Here is a 23,166-nt window from a genome sequence, read left to right on the forward strand (position 1 = left end):
CCCGCTCCAGGCCCGCTGGGCCCCCCTGTCCATGGACGACCGCGGCTTCATTCTGGACGGTCATGCCACGGCGCGAGATGTGTACAGTACCCTTCACGGCGATGAGATTCGCACCTTGTTGCTTGCCCCTGGCAAGAATACCCCGATCGTCTGCGAATTGCAGGTAATACCATCTCCGAGCAGCGCCCAGTTCGAGGCGCTCTCATATGTCTGGGGCGACACCGCCAAATCCAACGCCATTTCGTGCAACGGCTTCGAGTTTACTGTCACCGAGTCGTTATATACAGCTCTCACTCACTTGCGATACCCGGATTCGTGGAGACGGCTTTGGGTGGACCAGCTGTGTATCAACCAGCTCGAAGATCACGAGTTGATGAAGCAAGTTGCCATGATGGGTATGTCTATCGATGCTCTCCTCAAGTAGCATCCCTTCTAACAAATTGACACTAGGCAAACTTTACTCTTCTGCGTGCCGGGTGATCGTCTGGCTCGGGATGTACGACCAAAAGATGTCATTTGCCTTCGACCTGGTTCAGGAGACTTCGTTGAGTTCAAGTCTCGTCCGCTCCGACTTTCTTCACTCGTCTTCAGGGCCGTCGACGCCTCGAAGGAAGTCGCTACCGCCACGGAACACGCCACGATCAGCGGGCTTCTCAAGACGCTCCAGCCGTGCCTCGAGCTCACGAGAGAGCCTTACCAGCCTTTCAGCATCAACCTCCAGCCTCGATAGCCACTCTTACCAGGCCTCACGACCGAAGAACCGGCGAAACAATACACCTCCTGCGCTGAAACATGCACTGTCAATCTTCCAGCACGTCTACTTCTCGAGAAAATGGACGTTTCAGGAGATCATTCTGGCCAAAGCAGCAATCATCTGCTGCGGCGACCTCGAAATGGCATGGAGCGATCTGTCTCTATGGTACTTCCACTATGCGTCCAAGCTTCGCAGTTCCAGCCTGCTGTACGACTCCGATGGCGCCTTTGAGAACATCCTGAAAGTCCGAAATGAACTCGACAAGGGCACCCTGACACTGAGCAACCTGCTCATGCTCACCAGACCGAGGCTAAGCACCAAGCCGGAGGATGCGGTCTACGCTTTGCTCGGCTTGGTGCCTGATCTGGTGCCGTCGTTGAATCGCACCTTCGATGCCATCGCATCTTCGGGAGAAGAAGATCTTTTCAGACTCTACTTGGAGGTCTTCCGACATTGCATCGACAAAGAGCAGGATCTGGCGATCTTGAGCGCTGCCGGGAGATATAGGGGCAATGTTCAAGCAGGAAATTGGCCCGGTTGGCTTCCAGACTGGAGGCAGAAACTGCCATTGCGACCATTGGTTCTCAACAATCCCACGACGCTTGGTCCAGAGTCTGCTTTCGACGAGGAAGTGCCTTTCAGCTCCTCAACTCCATCGGAACGGGTCCAGCCACTACTCTACAAGCTGCACTTCGACCCTGCAATGCTGCCTCTATCGTCACGCCGATTGTCCATGGTCGTTACCGGGGTGCGTCTCGGCTGCATTGTCACACGTCCACTCGCGTGGCCTGGATCATTCCTGGTCGCTGACTCATTGGGCCGGTCCGCATTGGAAGATGTCTTCGCCATGGGTGAAGACAAATATTCGCAACCACTCGCTTCCCTGGCTCCCTCGTTCACGACGCTGCTACATCAGTCCCAGACGGTGAGAGGATCGAAGGTGGAGCAGAACTACTCTGCGAAGTTGATTCAGTCTTCACTCGAAGCTGGGGCTCGATGTTGCGCCGTCCGAACATCTGCCATGGTTGAAACTGGAGATTTGATCTGTGCATTCACAGGTGGGAAGGTGCTGTTCGCAATACGCCCTCTCCAAGGGGAGCGCAACTCAGGTCGCAACCATGTTGTCAAGCGTGGCCCCAGAGGAAAGAGGAAGCTACAAGGCTCTTCGACCCGGACAGCCACGTCTTCATCCGCCGACGCGCCTCACTGGTCCCTCAAATGCCTCTTCCTAGGGGAATGCGCCGTGCACGGGCTGAATCCAGCGGAGCTGTTGGGACATCAGGTAGACGAAGAGGAGATGATGGAGTTTGAATTGACATAGGCGAAGCTGTGGACGCCGCAACTTACCCCCCTCGATCTCACTTCTTCCAGACAAACACCCAGCAGCTATTGCCAAAGTGATCTGTGGGAGCCAGACAGTTACCTCAGAGATTGTTCGAGCCGGGGCAGTTTGGGCCTCACCAGCTCAAGCTTGACGTTTCGCCATTTCTACGATACCATGACGGCGATGGAAATCGAAATGTGCCAGCAACACTGATCATATCTGGCAATCCCTCACGTGGACTGGAGCAACTCTCCACGACTTCCAGTGAGCCAATCAGACTGTATCAAATATTGGCTTGTGTGGCGCAGTCGAGGCCGGTTTCTATTCCGGCCACGGACCCAATCACAGGGAGACTCACCGACTGCACCCAGCAGAGGCCGGAATGACAGACAATCAATTACTTAAGAATGAAGCATCAGAGGAGGGGTTGCGGTGGGCTTCTCCTTCTCACCAGTCAACCCACCATTACAACAACTGCAGCACAGGCATCACGCGCGCGACTGGCGGAGGCTTCGGACGGCCTGTATACAACAGGTCCCCATCAACTAAACTCCCTCAACATTGGGCACCCGCGGCTTTGATCAGGTGGATGCAACGGCCCTATCCGTCAGACATCGGAGTCTGCACGAAGACTGTCAATCAGAAGCTTGTGGTGTTGCCGCATGTGGTCGTCGAAGGAGCATGCCAGCGCCAAGACAAGGCTGGGTGTCCCAACGACTGCATGCAATTGTCGTGATGGCCATATCTGCGGGATCTCTTTACCAGGGCTGGTATGATTGTTCTTGCGTTGCACTGGCGTCGATTACAGTGATTGCAAAAGTCGCTCTTCTCCTATCCTGTAGTGGTTCTGGTGGCGGAAGGCATTCCGGCCTTTTGAGTATATCAGCCTGTCTCGCCCTCGAGTTGAGCCTGGCACTCTGGGCACAGACCTCGCTGACTGGGAGTGCAATTCTCAAGACCGGCCACATGTCCTGCGTCTTCTGCCAGTCCACAGAGACTAGACAACAGAACCTTGGCTCTTCTTCAGACAGTTGCTCAAGCATCAGCGAGGATGACATACCTCACCGACTCCCCCCCACTCCCACCACTGTCCGCTCTCTTCCCAAATATCCGCTCTAATGGCAGCAGCCTGCCTCGGTCTGCTGATCCATTCACGGTCACTACAACTACCGGCTTCCTGCCCTGTCGTCCCCCTTTGCTCCGCCTTCCAGCACAATTCGATCTCGTGTCGGCCATTCTGGACGACATGTCTATCGTCAAGGGCGATGGCTCACCTGGACTTCTTGCTACGTTCAAGCTCGGGCCGCTTATCGACTCTGGTGCTCTCCCAGATTTGACATCGTACGTTGACGACCTACGGACCGACGAAGGGGAAATCGACCTCGAGTCTATCACCGCGCTCTTCCGGGACTACTCCTTCCTTGCTAGTGCCTATCTGTTGGAGCCATGTTGGGAGAAGTGGTCCAAAGATCACGACGCTGGCTATGGCTTAGGCAGAGCCATCCTGCCGAAATGCATTGCTTCTCCGCTCGTCAAGGCTGCGGACATGTGAGTGACCGCATTCTGTGTCTTCCAGTGATTTTTAGCTCACCGATGCTCTTGCCTCTAGCCTTGACATTCCGCCATTCATGTCGTATGCTGCCTCGTATGCATTGTACAACTACAGCCTCGTCAAGCCGAGTCTGGGAGCAAGTGTTTACGAGAATCTTCGCCTCATCCGCGCCTTCGAACGTGGACTTGATCACTCAAGTTCAGAAGCTGGCTTCATCCTCACGCACATCCACATGGTGCAAGAGACGGGGCCTCTGATAGCGGGCGCTGTGGACCTCCTGTCGACGATCGAGAACAGCTGCAACGATACATCTGCAGCTATTGCCGCCTTTCAGACCCTCTTATCCTCTATGACCCTGATTGAATCTCACATGGAGCAGATGTGGACACATTCCTTGCCGAAAGACTACATCTCCTACCGGACCTTCATCTTTGGCATTACTTCGCAATCCATGTTCCCTAATGGTGTGATCTACCAGGGCACACGCTATGGAGATACGAAACCACTATACTTCCGAGGCGAGTCCGGGGCAAACGACAGTATCATCCCCCTCCTGGATCATCTGCTGGAGATTCCCATGCCCAAAAATCCGCTGACGGAGATCCTCAGGGACTTCCGGAGCTATCGACCGAAGCCGCACAGAGAATTTCTCGGTTGGGTCATGAGCAAGAGCGCGGAGATTGGTGTGAGAAACTATTGCACTCATCCTCCTTCCGGCCCTGCCGCCGGAGGTGACGCGAATCGCTGGTTGCTGCCAACACTATACCTCAAACTGCTGGATCATGTTCGAAGCTTCCGCTGGCGCCACTGGCTCTTTGCAAGAGAATATATCATCAAGCGGTCTTCCCATCCCACTGCAACAGGAGGAAGCCCTATTGTCACCTGGCTGCCGAACCAGCTGTTTGCTGTCATGGACATGATGCAGGAGGTCTTCGTTGATAGTGGGCTTGCAGAGTGTATCAAGCAGGACGTCGGACAGGAGGTCCGAATGGTTCGGGAGATGATGGAAAACGTCGCCATGCAGAGGGAAAAGCTAGACAAGGAGGTCAAGAAGTACTGTTCTGAAAGGGGTGTTTGAGACGTACGTGCACACTTTGTCGAATTGACGTGCCGACAAGGATCCAGAGCATGCTGTCGACAAGCACAACAAGCCCATGTAGATGCACAGAGAGTCTCAGCCGTCTTCAAACTCCAAAATGACATTCAGACAGGCACCAAGGACTCACCCTCTTCAGTCTCCCCGAGTACTCCCGCCGTCGACACACCTGACTGTCATAGTCTCCCACCAGCGCTTTCGTTAATTTAGCAGTGAGCAAATCAGCATTAACGATTTTTTGTTAATTCCCTGGTGAGTCTTGGCGCCGATCTCTGTCCCGCCCCACGAGCTTGTGAATCACCAACTGCTTAGAACAATGGGAATACTGTGGTAGCAATGGCACTCCTGTCGTTCTAGCCCCTCCAAGATCCGCGGGAACTTCATCGGCGTGACCATGTCACCACCAAGGAGGTGCGGTTTCGCGTACTTCATCGCCCCGTCCATGTCACCACCAAACAGGCGATTTCAGTTCGCGTGAAAATGTCCGCGTCACCAGGATGACTCGACGACCGTGGTCAGCAGCAGCAGCAGGTAGCATCCTCCCTCCGGCGAACAAGTATAAGTATCCCCCCTTCCCCCCGACCTTGTGGCCCTCTTGCTTCTGTCCATTCCTCATCGACTGGCCAAGTCCTTGTCTCGTCCCCTTCGCGAGGCAGATGAGGGCTTGGCCATGTCTGATTTTTCATCTCATATATCTATATATATGATGTCCACTGCTGGCTTGAGGCACCTTTGCTTTATGCTTCTTTTCTTCATCCTTCTTTTGAAGCCAACTTTCCCGTGAGGCGGACGGTCGCGGCGGGCCTTTGTACCTCTCTTCTTCATCCTCGTTGGCGGTCACCACCCTATCGGTGCACGGATGGTCAGGGCGGGCCTTGATGATCCTCTTCTTCATCGTCGTCTTCTTCCCCCTAATTTGGAGCCAAATCTATCAGTCCGCCGGACGGTCGGCGCGGGCCTCTGTGTCGACCCAGTCGCTCACGTAGAAGCAGATCCGTCACTCATCAAGAGCCACGTCTTACGCTTCCCTGAGCTTTTTCTGACGATTCGTTTACTTCTCCCTTACACGAGGAGTCGACTCCATGAGACGTCTGCGGCGTTCCTTCCACATATACATGAAGGAAGAGACACGTTTGCCATTGCACGGCAATGTCCGCAAACCTGGGCTTGTAATGGTACGGGCTTCTTTCTGGCTCGGTACACACATTCTACCGAAAGCGCGCAGGGTTGTGTGTTTCTTGCTGGTTCGTCCGGCAAGCAAACCTTTCACGTTGGGAAGGCGACTTGTACATCCGAGTCCATGGTCGCTGCTGGAGTTGTCTACATGGACAGGACTGAGAGGGTATGATGAAGGGATGTTGGCTTGACTACGACCCTTTTGCAGGTCGCATGCCTATCGTGTGAGAAGATCGCCTTCCTCCCTCAATCCCAGAGCCACATGTGCTGACCATGGCTGCTTGCCTCAGGCCCGGGCCATTGCAACAGTCGGGAACGTGCTTATTCAGATCGAGCACACCGGCAAGAGTGTCGACCAAGCGGAAACGTATCCCTGGCTGCAATCAGGTCATGGAGTGGAGCAGCTGGAGACACAAACCACAAAGGCGCCTTGTCCGACAACTCACGGTAGAATATCTGCAGCAAGCCACAGACGCTGTCTGCTGGAGCTCGGAAGCCGAAGGCGAGGTACCAACAAGGACACTTGACCGCAAACAAATCATCATCAACATGCTTGTCTCCCGCAATCCGACCGTCGAGAAATGTTCTTGTGATGTACCAGATCGCTATGACTCACGAAGGAGCATCTCTCGACCGTTTCAATTCAGCGGGCGGATGGTAGTCCAGCCTGTACGCGTCCTTCAGACGCAGTGCATCCTTCTGGGATCGTTCGACATCTCGATGATGAAAGGGCAATGCGCCCGGAAGCATCGATATGCAGTGGTCGGTATGCTGAAGGCCAGAACGCCATGAAGGAACACGGCTTGTCCTGCTTTTCTCCACGGTATGCTCATCTGGTGGAGATCGGAATCGGTACGACAGTATCAAACTCGAGACATCTCCATGTTGGGATTTGTTCCTCTCCGCACCTAGTAGTGTGGATGTATCATGAGACCGAGGAATCCGGCTGATGCCTTCGTTGGACAGGCATCGCGTACTACTTGGTGGAGGCACGTCTGCCTATGTACGGGGCTCAAGCAGAACCCGACACGAGCATCCCGTTTTCAAGAGTCGTCGCATCGACAGTGTACGCTTGGCATTCTGGCTTCGTCCCATCGAGACAGTGCAACTGGCCCTTGATGATTGTCTCGTCGACATCATGTGCCTAACGTGGGAACTTGATCCCGTCGACATTGTACCCTGGGTTTCGAGCGTCGTCTCACCGACGTTGTATGTCTAGCTTTCGGGCTTCATCTCGTTGAGCCAATCCATCTGGCCTTCGACGATCGTCTCGTCGACATTATACGCCTAGCTGAAGGCCCGGTGAAATTGTGCATCTGGATGTCGAGCGTGGTCTCATCGACATTGCACCACTAGCTTTTTGAGCGTCGACATTGCCCACAGATCACCAATACTGGTATCCCACGTACCTTGAGCGAGGAAGCCAACAGCGCGAGGTTGTGGGCTTTGGGGATCGGACTATCGCATCCCTGTCGCTCACTATACCTTTGTCAACGGTAGGACATGACGGGACAGCCATGGTCATGCTGTTGAAACGGACACTAGCAGCTTCGAATACCCTCCTTTGCCACACTACGCATTCTGCTACAGAGAACTGTCCTCCTCACACAGAGTTTCCTGGGGACCACCCACATGATCAGTCGAGTCCTCACATAAGTGACGGACCTGATTGTTCAGAGGCTGGAGGAACAGTCCTTGCAGTAATGCTTGACTGGGATATGATGAAGAGAGCGGTCCTGGCTGACGGCCGTTGAGATATCGTTGACTGCTCACCACTTCCGAAACACGAGGGTGACAACTTCAGTGCTGGCACTTGTCATGGAGCGATGCTCTTCACGGCAGACGAGCCGTAACCTTCTCTCCACGAAATGATGCCTTCATCCACGGAGCAAGTTACTTACCGGTGGGCTGGCCATACGGGGTCATTGTCCTGACAGTTGGTAGTCGTGTGAGGCGGTCTTCTCCACCGTGGATCCGTCACAGCAACCTCTACACGACTGTGGTACCAACAACGTCAGTACTGTCACGGAATGGGCTTCTTCACCATGGATTTGCCACGGTATTCTCTGCATGATGGGGGTAGGTTCTGTGTTTGCGCCCGTCACGGAACGGCTGTTGTCACGGAGGAAACCTGCAATGTCAGTACTCGTCGGAAAGGCGCCCTGTTCACGGCAGAGTGGTCTTGGACTCATCCATGCGCAACGCATCGGAACGACTGTCACCACATGTTTCGAACAGTGAATATGTGCAGTCATGACCTTTCCGACAACGGTCTTGCTGTTTTCAGCTGTTTCCTACCTATTATATATATCTCTCTCTCTGTATATCCCTCTTGTGAGCGGAGCGGGACTATCGACAGGACGATCTCGAATGCACAATGGCTACACGACAAGCCAACAATTACACCCGGCGCGAGATCGAAGCTGCTGAGACGTTAGTCTCATTCCACAACAAGATCGTGGAATTTGTTGGTCCTCGAGATGCACCGGCCTCTCACCAACTGCACCCTGTCATGGTGCCTCACCTTCCCGCGGGCGTCCAATCTACAGGTCGACAACAGATGCCCCCGCCGCCGCGGCCACCACCGTTTCCAGCGTCTCGACAAGTGAACATGGCCAAGTGCCATCCCAGAGACACGGCGGTCAGATGTACGGACAAGCATCGGCGCTGCCTTAGCCGGCTCCAATCTCGCCTCTGCACCGAGTCCCGGTTCTGGGACAAGGAGCGCAGTACGGGCCGGGTCAAGGTCAGGGACCGGCCTTCACCTACAACCATGGTCCATATGCGGCCATGGCGGGGACATTTCCTCCTGCTCCTCCCGCAGCGTCACCTGCACCACGTCAAGAGCGAGGTCCTGCAGCAGCGAGGCCTAGGGGAGCCCAGCCAGCATACTCGTACCGCTGTTACATGTGCGACCACACCATCCAGACTCGGGTGGGGCCGATGGTCAATCACATGGTCAACAAGCACGGTGTCGCCAGAGAGGACGTCGATAGGGGCGCGACTCGAGGACACCAAGGTGCAGATGCTGTGGTGAGAGCAGGGGAGGGAGGGGAGGCTGCTGAGAAGAGGCAGGTGACGAGCACGGCGTCGATGGGCGAGGGTGGGGAAGGAAAGGCTGCCTGTCGATATCCAACGGCGCCATGCAGGGATTGAGGTGATGGCGCGTCTGGGATTAGTCTGTACACTAATTGGAGGGAAGATAGGACGCAGGGGACGAAGGATCCACGTTGTCCTAGCAGAGGATACTTGACGGCATGTAATTGTATTGATACATGGCCTCAAACGAAAACAAACCACACCACACCACACCACACCACAGCACCAGCTCAGTCCGGCTTGTTTTTCGCTTGCTCACTCTCTTTTCGGCGCTTTCGGCTTTCCTTTGAAAAACGCCCGTTGAATCAACCATAGCCACCACAGCACATTGCTGACCCTTCCGCTGTCGTAGTCCTGTCCGCGATCGCCTATCTCGGCCATGGCACACACCAAGTCGGCGAGTTCCTTCTGCACCGTCGAGTGCAAATACGCGGCCGCCAGATCGAGGCCGTTCGTGATGCCACCTGCGCGGAGAAAAAGACAGAGACGCGCACGCCGTTAATATGGAGTGAAAAAAACAACAATACGACCTCGGGTGGCAAACGAAAGCAGGGGAGCGCTCACCTGACGTCCAGACCCTGTCGTCCCTCTCCCATCTCCGCTCGACGAACTTGGCGTCGGGGAACTTGTGCTTCAATCTCCCCAAGATGCCCCGCGGACCCGTCACTCTCTTCCCGTCCAAGATGCCGGAATACCCGGCCAGGAAGCTGCCCGTGCATATGACGAGGAAATCCGTCCGGTTGGCGTCCCTGTGGGCACGGAGGAAGGCGAGGACGTCGTCGTCGGGCACGACGCTGGGATCCGGGCCCGGGATGAGAAGCGCGTCGAGACGACCTGGTTGGACGGCCTCGGAGGACAGAGAGTCCGTCACGGGCAGGGACGCCGACGAGGTCATTGACGCGTAGGTGCCCGGTCCGGAGGTGGCGATGTAGTGGATCGACACGGGAATGGCAAGGTTGGTGAGTGCCGCGGGGAGGCCGCATGCACCGAGATATTCGGGGGTTAGCATGCCGAAGACGTCAATGGGCGCGGCGTCGAGGAGTTGCATCGGAGGCACGAGAAGGACGCCGACGCGGAGAGAGGTCGCCATGATTGAGATCAGGAGTGAGGTTTGTGAAGATCCTGGAGATGTGTGAGTGTTTGGACGCGTCCGTCGGCTATCAATGAATTTATTTAGGCGCGAGTCCGGTGGCAGTTTGCAGTTGTGTCAGAGAGATCGTGAGAGCCTGAAACCTTGGAAAGGCATGCATTCGATATATATACTGTTCGCCGAAGTACCAGATATCCACATTGTATGGACACGGGACTGGGCACTTGTACGGTATGTAGGTGACACCAGCTGGCTTTGAGACGAAATCGCCTGCTCCGGCGTCCAATGTTAGATGGATGTAGATGGGGTTTCATCAATGTTATCCCGCTTCGCACACATGTTTAGTTGACGCGCCTAGGTTAGAGACAACAATGATTGGAAGGCCCATGGTTCGCGATATTGCTCTGTCTTCTGTTGGCCAGGCTCCAGCATTTTCTCACAGCCTTGCCACTTGTCATTGGTCGAAGGGATCCTGGAGCCGACGAAACAGTTCAATGACTTGGCCAGATTTGGAGGACCTGACAGAATAGGCAATGCCTTCGGAGGCGAATGAGACCGAGCTGATGTGTGGTTTTGCCATCATCTGGTGAAATGGTACAGTCCGACGATGTCGTGGGCGAAAGCTTGAAGCTGAGCAAAGCTGGAATAATTACCCGTAGGTCGTGTCCTGAAAACCCCTATCACTAGACTTTGCGCATGACCATTACCTTACATGTTCGCATGGACAAGGCACGTGTTGAAGTCAAAAGAGTGGAAATTGACATGAAACGTGGAAATGAGGTTCCGGTGAATGCAAAGTGAAAGTTGGGTGCGTGTCGCAGTTTGCAGGCACGTGATACGCCAAGACCTGTAAGGCCAGGTCCAACAGACGAACACTATAATACCAGGGATATGTGAACCTTTCCCTTCTCTCGCTGCAAAAAGGTAACGCGGCACCAAAGCTATGTCTCATCGTCGTTCGTGTGTCTGGGTAGAAAGGAAAGGAGAGCCGTCCACGAGCGTGTGCCAATCTCCCGCATCGCATCTGATCGTCCACTACGGATCGCTTCCGGAGTATTTCACCACTGAAAGGCAGGCGACAACAGCTTGACGTAAAGCTTGGTACGGAATCCCGCTGGGACGGTCAGTTAAGGGTCAACTTTCCATGATTCAAGGCAGAACTTAGCACCGCACGCAATAGGATATGGGTGTAGGGCTCCAGCAACAGAATTCAACCACAGCGTCAACAACACAGACCTGATCTTGACAGAAGTTGCAAGAAGTTGGATACTAGAGTGATGGCTACGGAGAACAATCGACAAGGGGGATGGGATTGGCATGAGCGGCCCATTCAGGAGTAACTTCATGTAGCTAGCGCGGGGAGCTCTTCCAACGGACCTTATCCGCCGCTAACCTCATTAGGCCCAGGCCGCTCCAGAAATATCCACCACGCGTCGATTTATCGATATCACCGACCTTCCACCCATCGAAACCTGCCACATCTTTTTCGCATTCATCGCATTTCATCACCCTCCGCCACCTCATTTATTCCATTGAGCATCTCGAGACTTGATACCCATCTCGCCCCGTTCCAGAAGTTTAATTCTTTTTCTTACTTTCCTTCAGGCGAACTATGTCCCCGTTCATCAGCATGAGGAGGTTTTCCCGATCTGGCTCGGTCCACGACTCCAAAACCTCAGCCTCACATCAGACCGCTCCTCCAACATCATACACACCACCTCTCTCTCACGCTCCAATGGTGAATGGCACGACAGGGTCGATCCAAGACTCGAGGCCCGTGTCCGCCAAAACCAGCTCGAGCTTCGACTTCGCCAACCGTCCGCCGTCAAACTACCCGATCACCGCGCTGCCCAACAGCGCCATCGGCAATCTTTCACGAACAGATCAGATCGTCCTGCGTCACTTCTGGGACGTCAAATACGAGGAGAACAAGAGCCGAGATCTTCATTTTGTGCGTTTCTTGCGACCCCGTACCCGCTGTGAGCTCCCTCAACTGACAGGACTCGACAGCTCAAGTTTCCATTCTTTCCGCAATTTCCGACCCACCAAGACCTGGTGCCATATTGTGAGATCTACCATTTGGTCAAGACTTCGCCCGGTGCGAAAATCATCAGTCTCGGCAGCGCCCACGGCGTCTACATTGGGTAAGTCCCTGTCAGCAATGTTTTGTCGCACGAAGCGCGGGCGCGGTTTACGTCGTTTTCGGAACGTCATATAACGACAAAAGGTGGTCAATGCAATGGTCCAGTCTGACATTGTTCTACCTAGGTTTGAGCTCTTCTCTGGCTCCCAACTCCACATCGACATGGACGACAGCTGGCAGAACATCTCGCACCACCGGGTCTCGTTCAAAAAGTACGACAAGATGCTCAAGGACCCTGCATCGGACTCGGCGTTCAAAGCATGGCCCAAACCCCTGACCATCGAGTTTCTGGAAGAGCAGTATCAGCGCTGGATGCTGGACCTGACGAGTCTGTGCTGGGAGACCGCCGAGGTCAGAGAACTTGGCGGGAGTGCAGCAGGCGGGGACGTCGGAGAAGGGAGCGTGGACGGCGATTTGAAGGACGACATGTTGTAAACGGCGGCAGTACGGAGTAGGCAGGGTGTGACCTGTCAGCTTGGAGACCTGCTGTACAAGCCTTATTTTGAATAGGGCCCTTCATGCATGCCCACCCCCTGCAAGGACGTTGTGACGTGTGACGTGCGACTGTGCGACGTGCTTTGCAGGACAGTGCATCCGTCCCCAAAATCATTCTTCAGGGAAACGAGAAATCACGAGAAAACGACACGAACGCCACGGCCTGGGAAAAACATCTCTTCAGAGTTACTGGTACATTACGGGGTAATTGATAATGATCCTGGTGACTCCAGCGGAAAAGTCATGTACATAGCCAGCGGGCGGGGTACTACATAGGTATTGGCGGCGCCGCGTTGAAATAGGTACTGTACTCCATACAGAGCACCCCGTACTGAGGTTACTTACTCTTGTTGGCAGCGTCTGGGCTGGGAGACTGGGTGATTCATGACATGCATGCATGCATACATACATGTGCCCGACGTTACTTACCTATATAGGTGTGACCCCTGGTTCCCCACAGGCGTGCGTACCGTGCCTACTACTTGCCGGAATGGCCACGGCCTGCCACTTTTATATGACCATTCCAGTGCTCTTCTCTCACGCAACACAACATACTACAAGTGTACCCTTGAATCCTCCTAATGAAACACGCTTTGCATGGTCCCCTGCCGCTCTATCATACAGCCAACACAACAGTGCACAGGAGAGGAGATACTCTCAATCGCGTGGAACATGGTGCAAACAGGTTAGCGAACTCTCTGAAGCCTAAAGGAGAAGGTCGCTGCTCATACCTGGCATTAGTCTCGTGGTAAGTTTTAATAGGCGAATTCAAAGGATAGACTGTAGTAGTAGTAGCATGGATTGCGAAGTACAGCACTGAGAACGGAGTACCTACATGCCCGTGGTCAAACGTCTCGAAGAACGATGCAATGAGCCGGTATTCTGGCCATTCAAGCGTGAGTATCCAATCCATGCCTTCTACTCCGTTGTGTGCTATTACATTATGCATGCATGGCTTGGTATGGAGGGCATGAAGGGTGCAGTCTACTTGAGTAGGGCTGTCATTTTCGTTCGAGCTGCAGACATATATATAGGTAAAGGTGTATAATGTTCAGTAGTACGCAAACTGTGACAAAGATACAACGCTCGGGAAAGATCAAGCAGAGATGAATCAAACCATCGGGACAAGATTCTTCAGCTACGCCTCACACGGAGACACCTACACAGTACACCCGTGGAAGTCACAAGCATTACTGAGCTTCTGGATAAATCGAGTCGTTAGGTCATATTAACACTGCATACTAAAACATATCGTCGTAAAGCCTGAGAAAGCCCACAAACGTGGAGAGAACGAAGCAAGTGAGTCAAAGCGGCTCTTGTCAAGCCCTCTCCACCCCGGTGACACAGGAACATGTTCAGCTGAACGGACCGCAAGGCTGAAATAGACAGTCTGAATGAGATAGGAAAAGCAAAATGAAGAGCGACACTTCATGTCCCGCACCTGTAGACCAGTTCGTTCGCGGCGACAAAATCAAAGAAAAGTGCAAGCTTCCCAGACACTCGGCGACAAGCTTTCCCCTTCGAAACCCCCGACATAGCGGCTGCCATCCAATCCTGGACCCACGGTCCCTAGACGTATCAGTGTGAATGGTGTGATGGTGCGAGTAATGGTAGAGTGAATTTCGGCAATGACTGCAGCTCTTGGTGCTTAACGTAGTTTGTTGATCCTGGCCTGGCTAGCGAGCCAACTCTTCTTTCCAGTATGTTTCAAAGTCGACCATCGAACGCTGGGCAACATGACCGATGGTCATCACTTTGATATTCCATTCGATGCTATGGATTTTCCCAAAATGGATTCGGCTCGCATGGCCCAACTCCTGGTCATCTGCGAGCTCGACGGCGATGGCCTTCTTCTCGAAATCGGGCTCTCCGGGCAACGCTGCAGGTGGTTCCTTCCGACGGCTTGAGTAGACGATCGCGTGCGCTTGAGCCCCGTCATCACCGACCTTCTTCGTAACGCCTCGTTGTCGATAAGAGTAGATGGGCACGCAAATGCAATAGCCTTTTCGTTGTCTGACCACAGCCATTCTCCGGATGTGGCTATATATATATTCACCTCGCGGTCCTTTGGTCACTCCGGGGCTGTCAAGACTGGGAGGCTGCAGGCTGCCACGGAAACCACGTGTGAGGCCAAAGTTTTCGTGGAACATCATCGAAAAGACCCTTCCCTCAGAGAAGAAGGTTCTGGCATCGTCACGTAAGGTGTAGTTTGCATCGAGAAGCTCAGTGTCTGCCACCTGAAGCTGGGGTAGACCCCTGAACTCGACATTGTCCAAGCCGCCAACAGTCGGCAAGATAAACCTGTTGCGGCGAGGCTGGAATTCCCTTGGAGGATGAGCATAAGATAATCCAGTTCCCCGCGATCCGCTCTGATCATGGGTTGCCTTATTTCCATGCTCAGAATTCGTGCTCGCGCGCGAAATCGGGATAGAGGGAACCGCAGGTACATGACAGTCTCCGCGTCCGCTGTTGTGTCTAGCTGGCATAAACGGCGCAGTGGTGCCTGACGGATGGGGAAAGGTCCTGCCCTGTACCTCTCCACTCGTCTGGTTGGATTGAACACGACTGGTCTGCTGCCCATAGGACGAAAATGACGCTGTGGTCTCATATGTAGCTGTGCTTGACATCGCCGGCGGCCGATACGACGGAACGGGAAGGCCGGGGACGCTGTACGATTGCTGGCTTTGGTCCTTCATGTTCATTTGATCATTGCCAGAACCCTGATTTCTGGATGTGGACAGCGTTGATTCGCGGCTTGCGGTGGGGTCGGCCTTCAACAGGCGGCTCACGGAGTCCAGTGTCTGCTTAAGGTCTCGAGCATACTCCACCCGGTCGTCCTTGCCCTCTTCGCCCTTTCCCCCCAGATGATGAAGATAGTCATCCCGTTCGCGAGCATTGCGACTTTTGCAAGCTTTGAGGATGACATAGCGCTGGACGCAACGGAGAGTATGCAGATCGTCTGCAGTTCTCCTGGGCTGGACTGCAGAGTTCAGAAGAGCTTGAGGATCCACGTCCAGGATGCGCTTATGCTTCTTGATGAAGGCGTTGCATTCCTCGAGGTCACCATATTTAATAGCGATGAAGCCGAGAAGGAGGTCAGACTGAGACGAGTTTTCCAAGGTGGGTTTATCCAGTGTGAGGTTACCTGGTTGGGCGTCTTGTGATGGCCTCCGTGTTCGGATCGGTACTCCGCGATGTGATGCTGTAGTCTCACTAGCAGACGGGTGCGACGTTGAACGCGAGCCTGCAGCGGCAGTCTGCAACTCGTAGCCTTGTGGAATCGGTGCTTGATGTTCCCGTCGTCGAGGTTCCTGCTGAGCACCACGTCCTTCAGGACGTTCCAGGCGTCGGGGTAGTTGATCTCGTTCAGATCTCGGCGTGCTACTGCAAGGTGCGTATGTCAACAGGCCATAGGCGTAGCGGTTGAATAAGCAATGGTGCCGCACCTTTCCTCGCTGGGAGATATTGCATTGGCTATCGGTTGGAACCTCCCCGTATGTCGATCTTCGAAACAGTACCTCCCTTACCCGGTCAGCGACGCGTTCTAGGCCTGAGATTTTACAACATACCGTCCTTGATCACGACTCGTAGTACACGTGATTCACGTCCATCGTCGTGTGTCTTCCACCCAGCACCATATCTCTCGATAGGATCAAATGGGGCCATTATAGTCTCGGGAGCGTGGGCGAGGCGTGATCTGAGACCAGCTCCATGGTAGCCAGTCGGATACAGTGACCCCAATGAACATATGTACCACGTCCGTCCGCAGAGCCGCACCTGCGGGGAGGAGAGTGGACCATGCGTTCATGCAGTGAGTGTCTGCGATGCTCGACATTGCTCGCAGAAGCGATAGGCCTCGCGCACTCGTCAGGTCCGTCGGCGGCGTGGGTGACGGGACAAGACAACGCACGCAGCTGATTCAGAGCTGGGTGATTGGCGGCCATGGTCACTCTGAGAGAGGAAGAGAGAAAGATCAGAGCAAGCTGAAGAGCCTGCGGGGAGGACCCTTGCCGTCTCTCGTTGTTGCTGCAGATGTTGCAGGGAATTCGACGAGGGAGGAGCTGATTGGAAATGGTCAAGAGGCCTGTGGGTGGTGTGGATGGAAGATGCGGCGAGTTGCAAGAAGGCTGATAGAATCTTTGAAATGACCAGATGTCAGACGTCCATCAGACAGGCCGACATTTCCAGAGATCAGAAATTGCAGATGCCTGCTGGGGTTACACAGGGACACTTGGGGCCTCTTGGGGCTTGCTCGGGCTTGACACGGTTGACAGGGGGCGGACCCCGCACCTCCTAGAGCCTCCCGTCGGTGTGATCAGCAGACCCTAATGGAGACCAGGGTTGCTGTGTCGCCTAACCCCCATCACCGACCGTCATACGTCCGTATGCCGCCCGCCAAAACATGTGCCGCCTTGCATATCTGTCTCTCTGTTGATTGCCATCCACATCCTTCCCCTGGGAGCATGTCTTTGTCGAAGAGGCGCTTTTGAAATGCTGGGTACCGGGCACGTTGCATTCGGCCATTGGTCGTGCACAGGTAATGTTTGCAGCCATGGCTGATGCTGCTCTAGTGATGTGTATTTCAGCGACATGTTCTGCTCTGTCTGTTGTTTACAACTGCCTTTGTCCCGGCCCAAGGCTATGTGATCTTCCATGCTCCGTGCTCAGTTGACTTTGACCACTTCCTGTCGCTCTCGGAGCCTTACTGGCTTTGGCGACTGAGTCTCCCCATGCGAGCTGCTCATGTTAGCTGATCGTGGATGAAATGTGCCGTCTATGGACTGCCTATCTGACGAGTTCGACCAGCATTCGGGTATACTCTCGCGACGGGGTTTTGCACAGTGGAAATATCCCCTCCTGATACGCTGACTTGGGACTGACTCGAAATACAGGGATGTGACTTTTCCTCAATGTCCTACTCCGCCGCCAGTCCACGATGGGGAATATTCAATGCTGGACTTCAACTCTTGCAGGGGGTCCGGCATGCAACGACAAGCAGAGATCCTCGCAACCATCAGTGGAGACGAAGCAAGAGACGAAGCAGATAACAGGAGAATACCACTGGAGCTAGCTATGATCGACTATGACTCTCGTCCCTCTCGTACGCCCTCGTGTTCGGTGGCAGACTGGGCCATATCAGAGGCCTTGCCTTTTCCTCCCTTCACAGTGGATGTTGTGTCGGACGCCTCGCTGGGCGCCAAACACCCAGAAAATCCCCTTGAGCATATTGACAAGCAGGTACATTTCGTTTCTGGATTTCAGAAACTCGCGGCACAGAGGCGCAAGGTGCGACGGCTCAGGGTACGAGCAAGGGACGGGCGAGGTCAACTAAAAGCTACGCGCCACCGCCTCCATGGTGCCCTGCAGCGCTTTTTCAAGACCATCGAAGCACATCCCTTTGGTTTGGACAGTGATCCCACACTCATGAAGGATTTGGAGACAGCAGAAGTGGCCTGCGACGAACTCAACTCCGAGGACATTGCTCAGGACATTGTAGAAAGTGATCTTCTACCAGAAGAATGGGAATTAGAAGACTCGGAACGGAGACTGTACGAAGCCGTACTTGGTCCATCAGCTTCGGACGAGGAAGATGACCTGGATATCGATCTTGGAACGACGGTTCCACCGGATCGTCGCCCTACGAAAGCCCATGTAGACAGAACATATTTACCGGGACCCGATGAGGCGACGGCAGACGAACGATTGTTGGCACTGGTGGAGGAAAGGCGACACTTGAAGGAGAGTCTCGAGAACCAGGAAAAGGAGTACACAGCCCTATCGAAAGATATGGAGATGAGAATGGCAGCGGGTGTTCCCATTGACATCTTCTCGCGTAACACTCTGGAAGACTTTGGTGAGCGGCGTGGCCAACTGCTGAAACATATTGCCAGGTTGAGCTTTCAGATCAGCGAGCTCGAGGCTATGAGCTCGGAAGCATCGCTCCATGATTCGAGGCAATCAAATGTTCTATTTGGTCTCCATCAGTTCCATGACCTGGAAACTCGGAAATACATACAGGCTCCCAAAGATGGCGACTCTCCAATCTTGCAGCTTTACGACGACGACGATGGCGGACGCAAGGCTGACATGGACTCTTTCTTAGGTCAACCCCTCCTGGAACAACTGGAGCGTATGGACGGTCTACAGGAGCAAAATCCTGTTCCTGCCATCGTCCCTTACTCGTCCTTGATGTGGGAAGTGGATGACGAGCTCTTGGACAATTTGACAAATTATGTCTCTCTCTGGATCCTCGGATGTATACAGTCCTCTTGGTGGTCGTTCACTCGCTTGGCAGCCTGGGTAGACACTGCAGGCAAATTTACTGTTCAAGCAACTACGGAACTGGTGAAGGCGACATGGTTCGAGGATGGAGCAGGCCTGTCTTCTTCGTTTGTCTGGAGCGAAGACCCAAGGAGTTCGATCGTTTCCGAACATCATATGGACGCGACCCTGACTCCGACATCTGGTACAGTAGGAATGTGGGAGCCTCTATGGCAGGTCGATGGACCAGAACGTCGGCACACCTCAGGCTACTCCGGTGGGAAGTCTCACCAACAAAGAGTGCCGAGCCATAGTCACCCTGGCACAGGCCGAGTCGAGCGAGACCCTCCAGTACCAAGTGATAGTGTCTGGTTGGCTCCGTGATGGAAGTCGTGGCTGATACACATCATGAGTCATCAGTTGGATATCAGGGCCTTTGACACACTCCCGTCAGGCTTACTTGGTCTCGAGTTTCAGGACATGTCGTCCCTTGCGGACTCCGTTCCACCAAAAGGGGATTTTACCCCTTTGGGCGAGGCGAGGGATCCTGGGGGCTTATTGGTGTGGAGTCTCAGCAGATCACAAAATGACTGATCTCCTGCTTCTGCCTTCTGCTCGAGTGACGGAGTATCGAGGCAGCATCTTAATGGTCGTCCTACGTGTACTGTAACCTTCTAATCGTGCATGCAGGCGGCATTACTTCCCTCCGCCCCTTATATATGGGATAGTTAGGTATCTGACCTTCCCCATCTGACAGAAGGTTCATTCTTGCAGCAACACCCTTGTAAAGTGCATTAGTTCCCCATTTGCCCATTTGAGGCTTCCCGCCCGTTTCCGGAATCAGGGAAAAGGACCAATCTCGGTTGTACTACATTGCAAATGACTCTAAACCGCAACGCCAATACCGGCACATCGAAGGAGAGCAAGGGCCGCTTCCACTCGTATCATCAATGGATTCGAGAGCCTGGTGGAATTGACCAGACCAAAGAGCCGCTGATGTTTGATCTGGCCATGTGCCGTCCGAGCCTTAGGCTACCGCAATTGACAGGTAGCAAGCAGGTGATCTCCCCAATGTGAGCTCAACTCAACACTGTGACACGAGCTACACGAGTCGGGGCAATGCTCATTTGTCAACTCTGGATGCACGTCTACGTAGCAGCTCTACGACAGGAAACCCATGTGACGACCTTCGTAAATCACGCAGCTGAGAAATCGGGCTGTGCAGGTCCATGGACTGGGAAAATCGTCCAACCCAGCCTTACGGGTTATTGCACACTGTACGGCGTACGGCGTACGGAGTACTCTGTATTGGCAAAGCTCCATTTGACATACCACGTACCCAGTATTGTGCTCCATACAGAGCAGCCACACCGCGATGCTTGACGTGATAGGGACGCGAACGCTTCCAGGGTTCATCGCGCAGTGACCGCGACGTCTTTTTCTTGGCTCCAGCGACAAGATGGACGGCACACCGCAACAAGGTCTATCCCTTCCGTCTCGTTGCGGTTGCAGTTTCAGTTTCAGTCTCCACAATCCGATCCAGCGGAACCCCCATGCATGACAGGAAGGGGCTGGAGCACGGTCGCTGCCTCGTTGAGGTTCAGCGCCAGGCCTGCAGGATGCCTTCATAGTCCGTGGACAGGGCTGTAGGTCACAACTTCTTACAGCCTTATGGGAACTCGCCCTTGTTGTGAGTCTCCAAGTCCCGCACAGCAGCCTGCAGTACGAGTACCATGCTGAGGCTGTATCCAGGCGGAGGGAACTCCCGGGATGACAGCTCAGAGCAAAAGTTCCATTCGTCTGCGCGTGCGCGCAAAACCCTGACCTCAACAAGCAGTGCTAATACAGGGATGGGGCATCTGGATTCCCTGGGATCAAGGGCCGGCATCTATTACGCAGACAACTTGCGATATGCCGGGCAATGCGGGTCGTGAATGTCGTCTTTGTCATTGTTGACTTCCTGCATCGCTCAGTTATGAGCCGCCTTCGATATGCCCTGCCACGACGTCTCCGGTCACCGAAGCAGAGCGAGATGGTCGATCGTGAGGAGGCTTATCCCACACGTATCATCGGCGCTCTGTGTTGGACAGGTATTGACTTTGTTGCCACGGATTCTGGTCTTTCGGTGGCTACGAGTAGGATGCTGGACTCCTCATCACTGGTGCTTTGAATCTGACCAACGTGGCCTGCCCACTGATGCCGCCTTCAGGGTAGCACTGTCTCTTCGTTCAACCGTGGAATCCCCTGCCGTGGATCGACAGGGAGGAGGCCAAATATGCAGAGTGAGGCTCGCTGCATCCAGCGCAGGCGTTAGCGACTTGTCCAGGAAATACTTACCTCATATCGATGAGGGATGACTTGGGAAGCCCCATCATCATCATTATTGTCCCCACCACGGGTCGACGAACTTTCAAGCCATGGTCCTACGTTGTACATAGCTGCCGTCTTTCCCCATTGCCAGCTTGCACGGCATGCTTCAGCACACAGGTCGTCTGGACACGTGGCATACTACCCCGAGAGGATGGTACGTGTACTGTCGAGGTGCAGGAGTCGCTCCAGTAGCTGCTAAAGTGTATGCTTACCACCAGGTTGGTATACACAAGGCTATAGTGCCATGCGAGGTGTCGACACCTGACTTTACCTTGATCTTGAATGCTTCACCGATAGTCGGTCAGCCCATTGGTCCAAGCTGCATGTCAAGCTGCAGGGAATCGCATCACATTGGGCCGCAAGATTTGCTTGACCGCAAGTCCTACCAGTCATGATCAGATCCAACAGGGCGGATACAGGCCACCTTCTTCCGCGGAAAGCCAAGCTTGCATTGGTGTTAGGTCGTCTTGGGATTCCAAAGAGGCCGGTTGTAAACTTGTTGGAGCTGACCATTTTTGACCAGGCATTGGATGCCAGATGGCAAACCTGGCTGAATGGTCCCCTTTCCATCGTCGTCGGCCTCACCTCCCCTTAGAGGGGACGCACAAGCAAAGCGAGCTGGAAACGGGCGGTGTTGGCAACATCATGACCTATCGCTGGGGCGAGGCATGAGGCTCGAGAAGGAAAAAGCCAGTAGAGTTCGGGAGCGGTGAGACACGACAGACCACGGCGTTGCTCGTTGGCCAGGTACGCGGGAATGTTGGACTCTCCCCAAGCTCAATCAGATACTGAACGAACCTATCAGATGCTGCAGTCGTCGTCTTCCATCCTCATTCGGAGCCCGCCTCGCAAATGCGATGCTACCAGGCCGTCGCCTTGCTCGGCGCAGCAAATAACTGCATGACCAGCCATCGGTTGGACTTCGACAGTTGGGTCGGGGTGACATACCAAAAGCATCAATCTGTCCTGCACATTATGCCTTGACGGATGTTGAAATGACGGAGATATTGCGAGTCTGGGGCTCGTACAGTTGAGACGGCTCAGGCAGTATTTCTCGATACTGGAGGGTGTGGTATTGACCCCTTCTTCCAACCGACTGGCTGGTCGGAGGGTCTTTGCCGCGCGTCAGATTGAGGCTCTGTCTAAAAGTGTCTGGCGGTCAAATCGATCATCGAGAGGTCCACTGTGGCCATTTGAGGTCAGCGACGGCGGGTGACAGCTGTGGCGACCGCTTGCCTCCTGAGGTCGGCATCAGAACGCTTTCGCACCGGCACTGGCACCGGCCTGGTTAAGAGTCGCTGCAGGCCCGATATCGAGCAGCCCAGGCCGCCTTATCGCCGCCGCTCGATGAAGAATTGGGAGCTGAATCGTGCATGTCCTGAAGAAACCTACTGCGTACTCCGTAAAGCGTGTTCGGTCCTGTTGACTCGGCGCCGGATGTCCGCCTCTCTCTGATCAGTTCGACACTGTGACAGTTTCTTCGTACTCAAGACGGCCAGAATAGCATTAGCCGCCTAATCGTAGCTTCCTGGAGGTAAAGACCTTGCATTAGTGTGTCATACTCCCGGATTTCCGAACGGATGTGGAAGGGACGAGTCTCTTCCTGTCGTACCCGCCGGGGAAATGACTCTCTCGGTACAAGTTTATAGCTTGACGCCCACAATGGGGCAGGGGGCCGGACTCCGTGCGCTCTCCGTATGGGGTACTTAGTCCGTATCCGTGCGAGCAGGATTGCAGCTCCGGCGCTCAGCCACAAAGGACTATTTTCAATGGTTACGTCAACTGATTTCGATTCGAAGCCAGTAA

The 23,166-nt window shown here is 54.2% G+C and overlaps 7 protein-coding genes across 7 annotated transcripts; 5 read left to right on the forward strand and 2 right to left on the reverse strand.

Moving 5' to 3' along the window:
- Window positions 1-31: 31 nt before the first annotated feature.
- On the forward strand, window positions 32-2,075 carry G647_09787 (uncharacterized protein; the record flags this gene model as incomplete). Its single annotated transcript, XM_008725780.1, has 2 exons — window positions 32-395; window positions 451-2,075. 2 exons carry the CDS (start codon window positions 32-34, stop codon window positions 2,073-2,075), a joined length of 1,989 nt encoding a protein of 662 aa, XP_008724002.1.
- A 1,054-nt stretch (window positions 2,076-3,129) lies between these two features.
- On the forward strand, window positions 3,130-4,708 carry G647_09788 (uncharacterized protein; the record flags this gene model as incomplete). Its single annotated transcript, XM_008725781.1, has 2 exons — window positions 3,130-3,626; window positions 3,688-4,708. The coding sequence occupies 2 exons, from the start codon at window positions 3,130-3,132 to the stop codon at window positions 4,706-4,708; spliced, it is 1,518 nt and encodes a 505-aa protein (XP_008724003.1).
- Window positions 4,709-8,279: 3,571 nt separating this feature from the next.
- Window positions 8,280-8,939, forward strand: G647_09789 (uncharacterized protein; the record flags this gene model as incomplete). Its single annotated transcript, XM_008725782.1, has 1 exon — window positions 8,280-8,939. The coding sequence occupies one exon, from the start codon at window positions 8,280-8,282 to the stop codon at window positions 8,937-8,939; it is 660 nt and encodes a 219-aa protein (XP_008724004.1).
- A 317-nt stretch (window positions 8,940-9,256) lies between these two features.
- Window positions 9,257-10,091, reverse strand: G647_09790 (uncharacterized protein; the record flags this gene model as incomplete). Its single annotated transcript, XM_008725783.1, has 2 exons — window positions 9,257-9,465; window positions 9,566-10,091. 2 exons carry the CDS (start codon window positions 10,089-10,091, stop codon window positions 9,257-9,259), a joined length of 735 nt encoding a protein of 244 aa, XP_008724005.1.
- Window positions 10,092-11,826: 1,735 nt separating this feature from the next.
- Window positions 11,827-12,669, forward strand: G647_09791 (uncharacterized protein; the record flags this gene model as incomplete). Its single annotated transcript, XM_008725784.1, has 3 exons — window positions 11,827-12,042; window positions 12,102-12,235; window positions 12,360-12,669. The coding sequence occupies 3 exons, from the start codon at window positions 11,827-11,829 to the stop codon at window positions 12,667-12,669; spliced, it is 660 nt and encodes a 219-aa protein (XP_008724006.1).
- Window positions 12,670-14,405: 1,736 nt separating this feature from the next.
- Window positions 14,406-16,395, reverse strand: G647_09792 (uncharacterized protein; the record flags this gene model as incomplete). Its single annotated transcript, XM_008725785.1, has 3 exons — window positions 14,406-16,113; window positions 16,176-16,251; window positions 16,299-16,395. The coding sequence occupies 3 exons, from the start codon at window positions 16,393-16,395 to the stop codon at window positions 14,406-14,408; spliced, it is 1,881 nt and encodes a 626-aa protein (XP_008724007.1).
- A 1,317-nt stretch (window positions 16,396-17,712) lies between these two features.
- On the forward strand, window positions 17,713-19,374 carry G647_09793 (uncharacterized protein; the record flags this gene model as incomplete). Its single annotated transcript, XM_008725786.1, has 1 exon — window positions 17,713-19,374. One exon carries the CDS (start codon window positions 17,713-17,715, stop codon window positions 19,372-19,374), a length of 1,662 nt encoding a protein of 553 aa, XP_008724008.1.
- Window positions 19,375-23,166: the final 3,792 nt, after the last annotated feature.

This window comes from Cladophialophora carrionii, assembly GCF_000365165.1.
Source record: "Cladophialophora carrionii CBS 160.54 unplaced genomic scaffold supercont1.11, whole genome shotgun sequence".
Classification (NCBI taxonomy): Eukaryota; Fungi; Ascomycota; class Eurotiomycetes; order Chaetothyriales; family Herpotrichiellaceae; genus Cladophialophora; species Cladophialophora carrionii.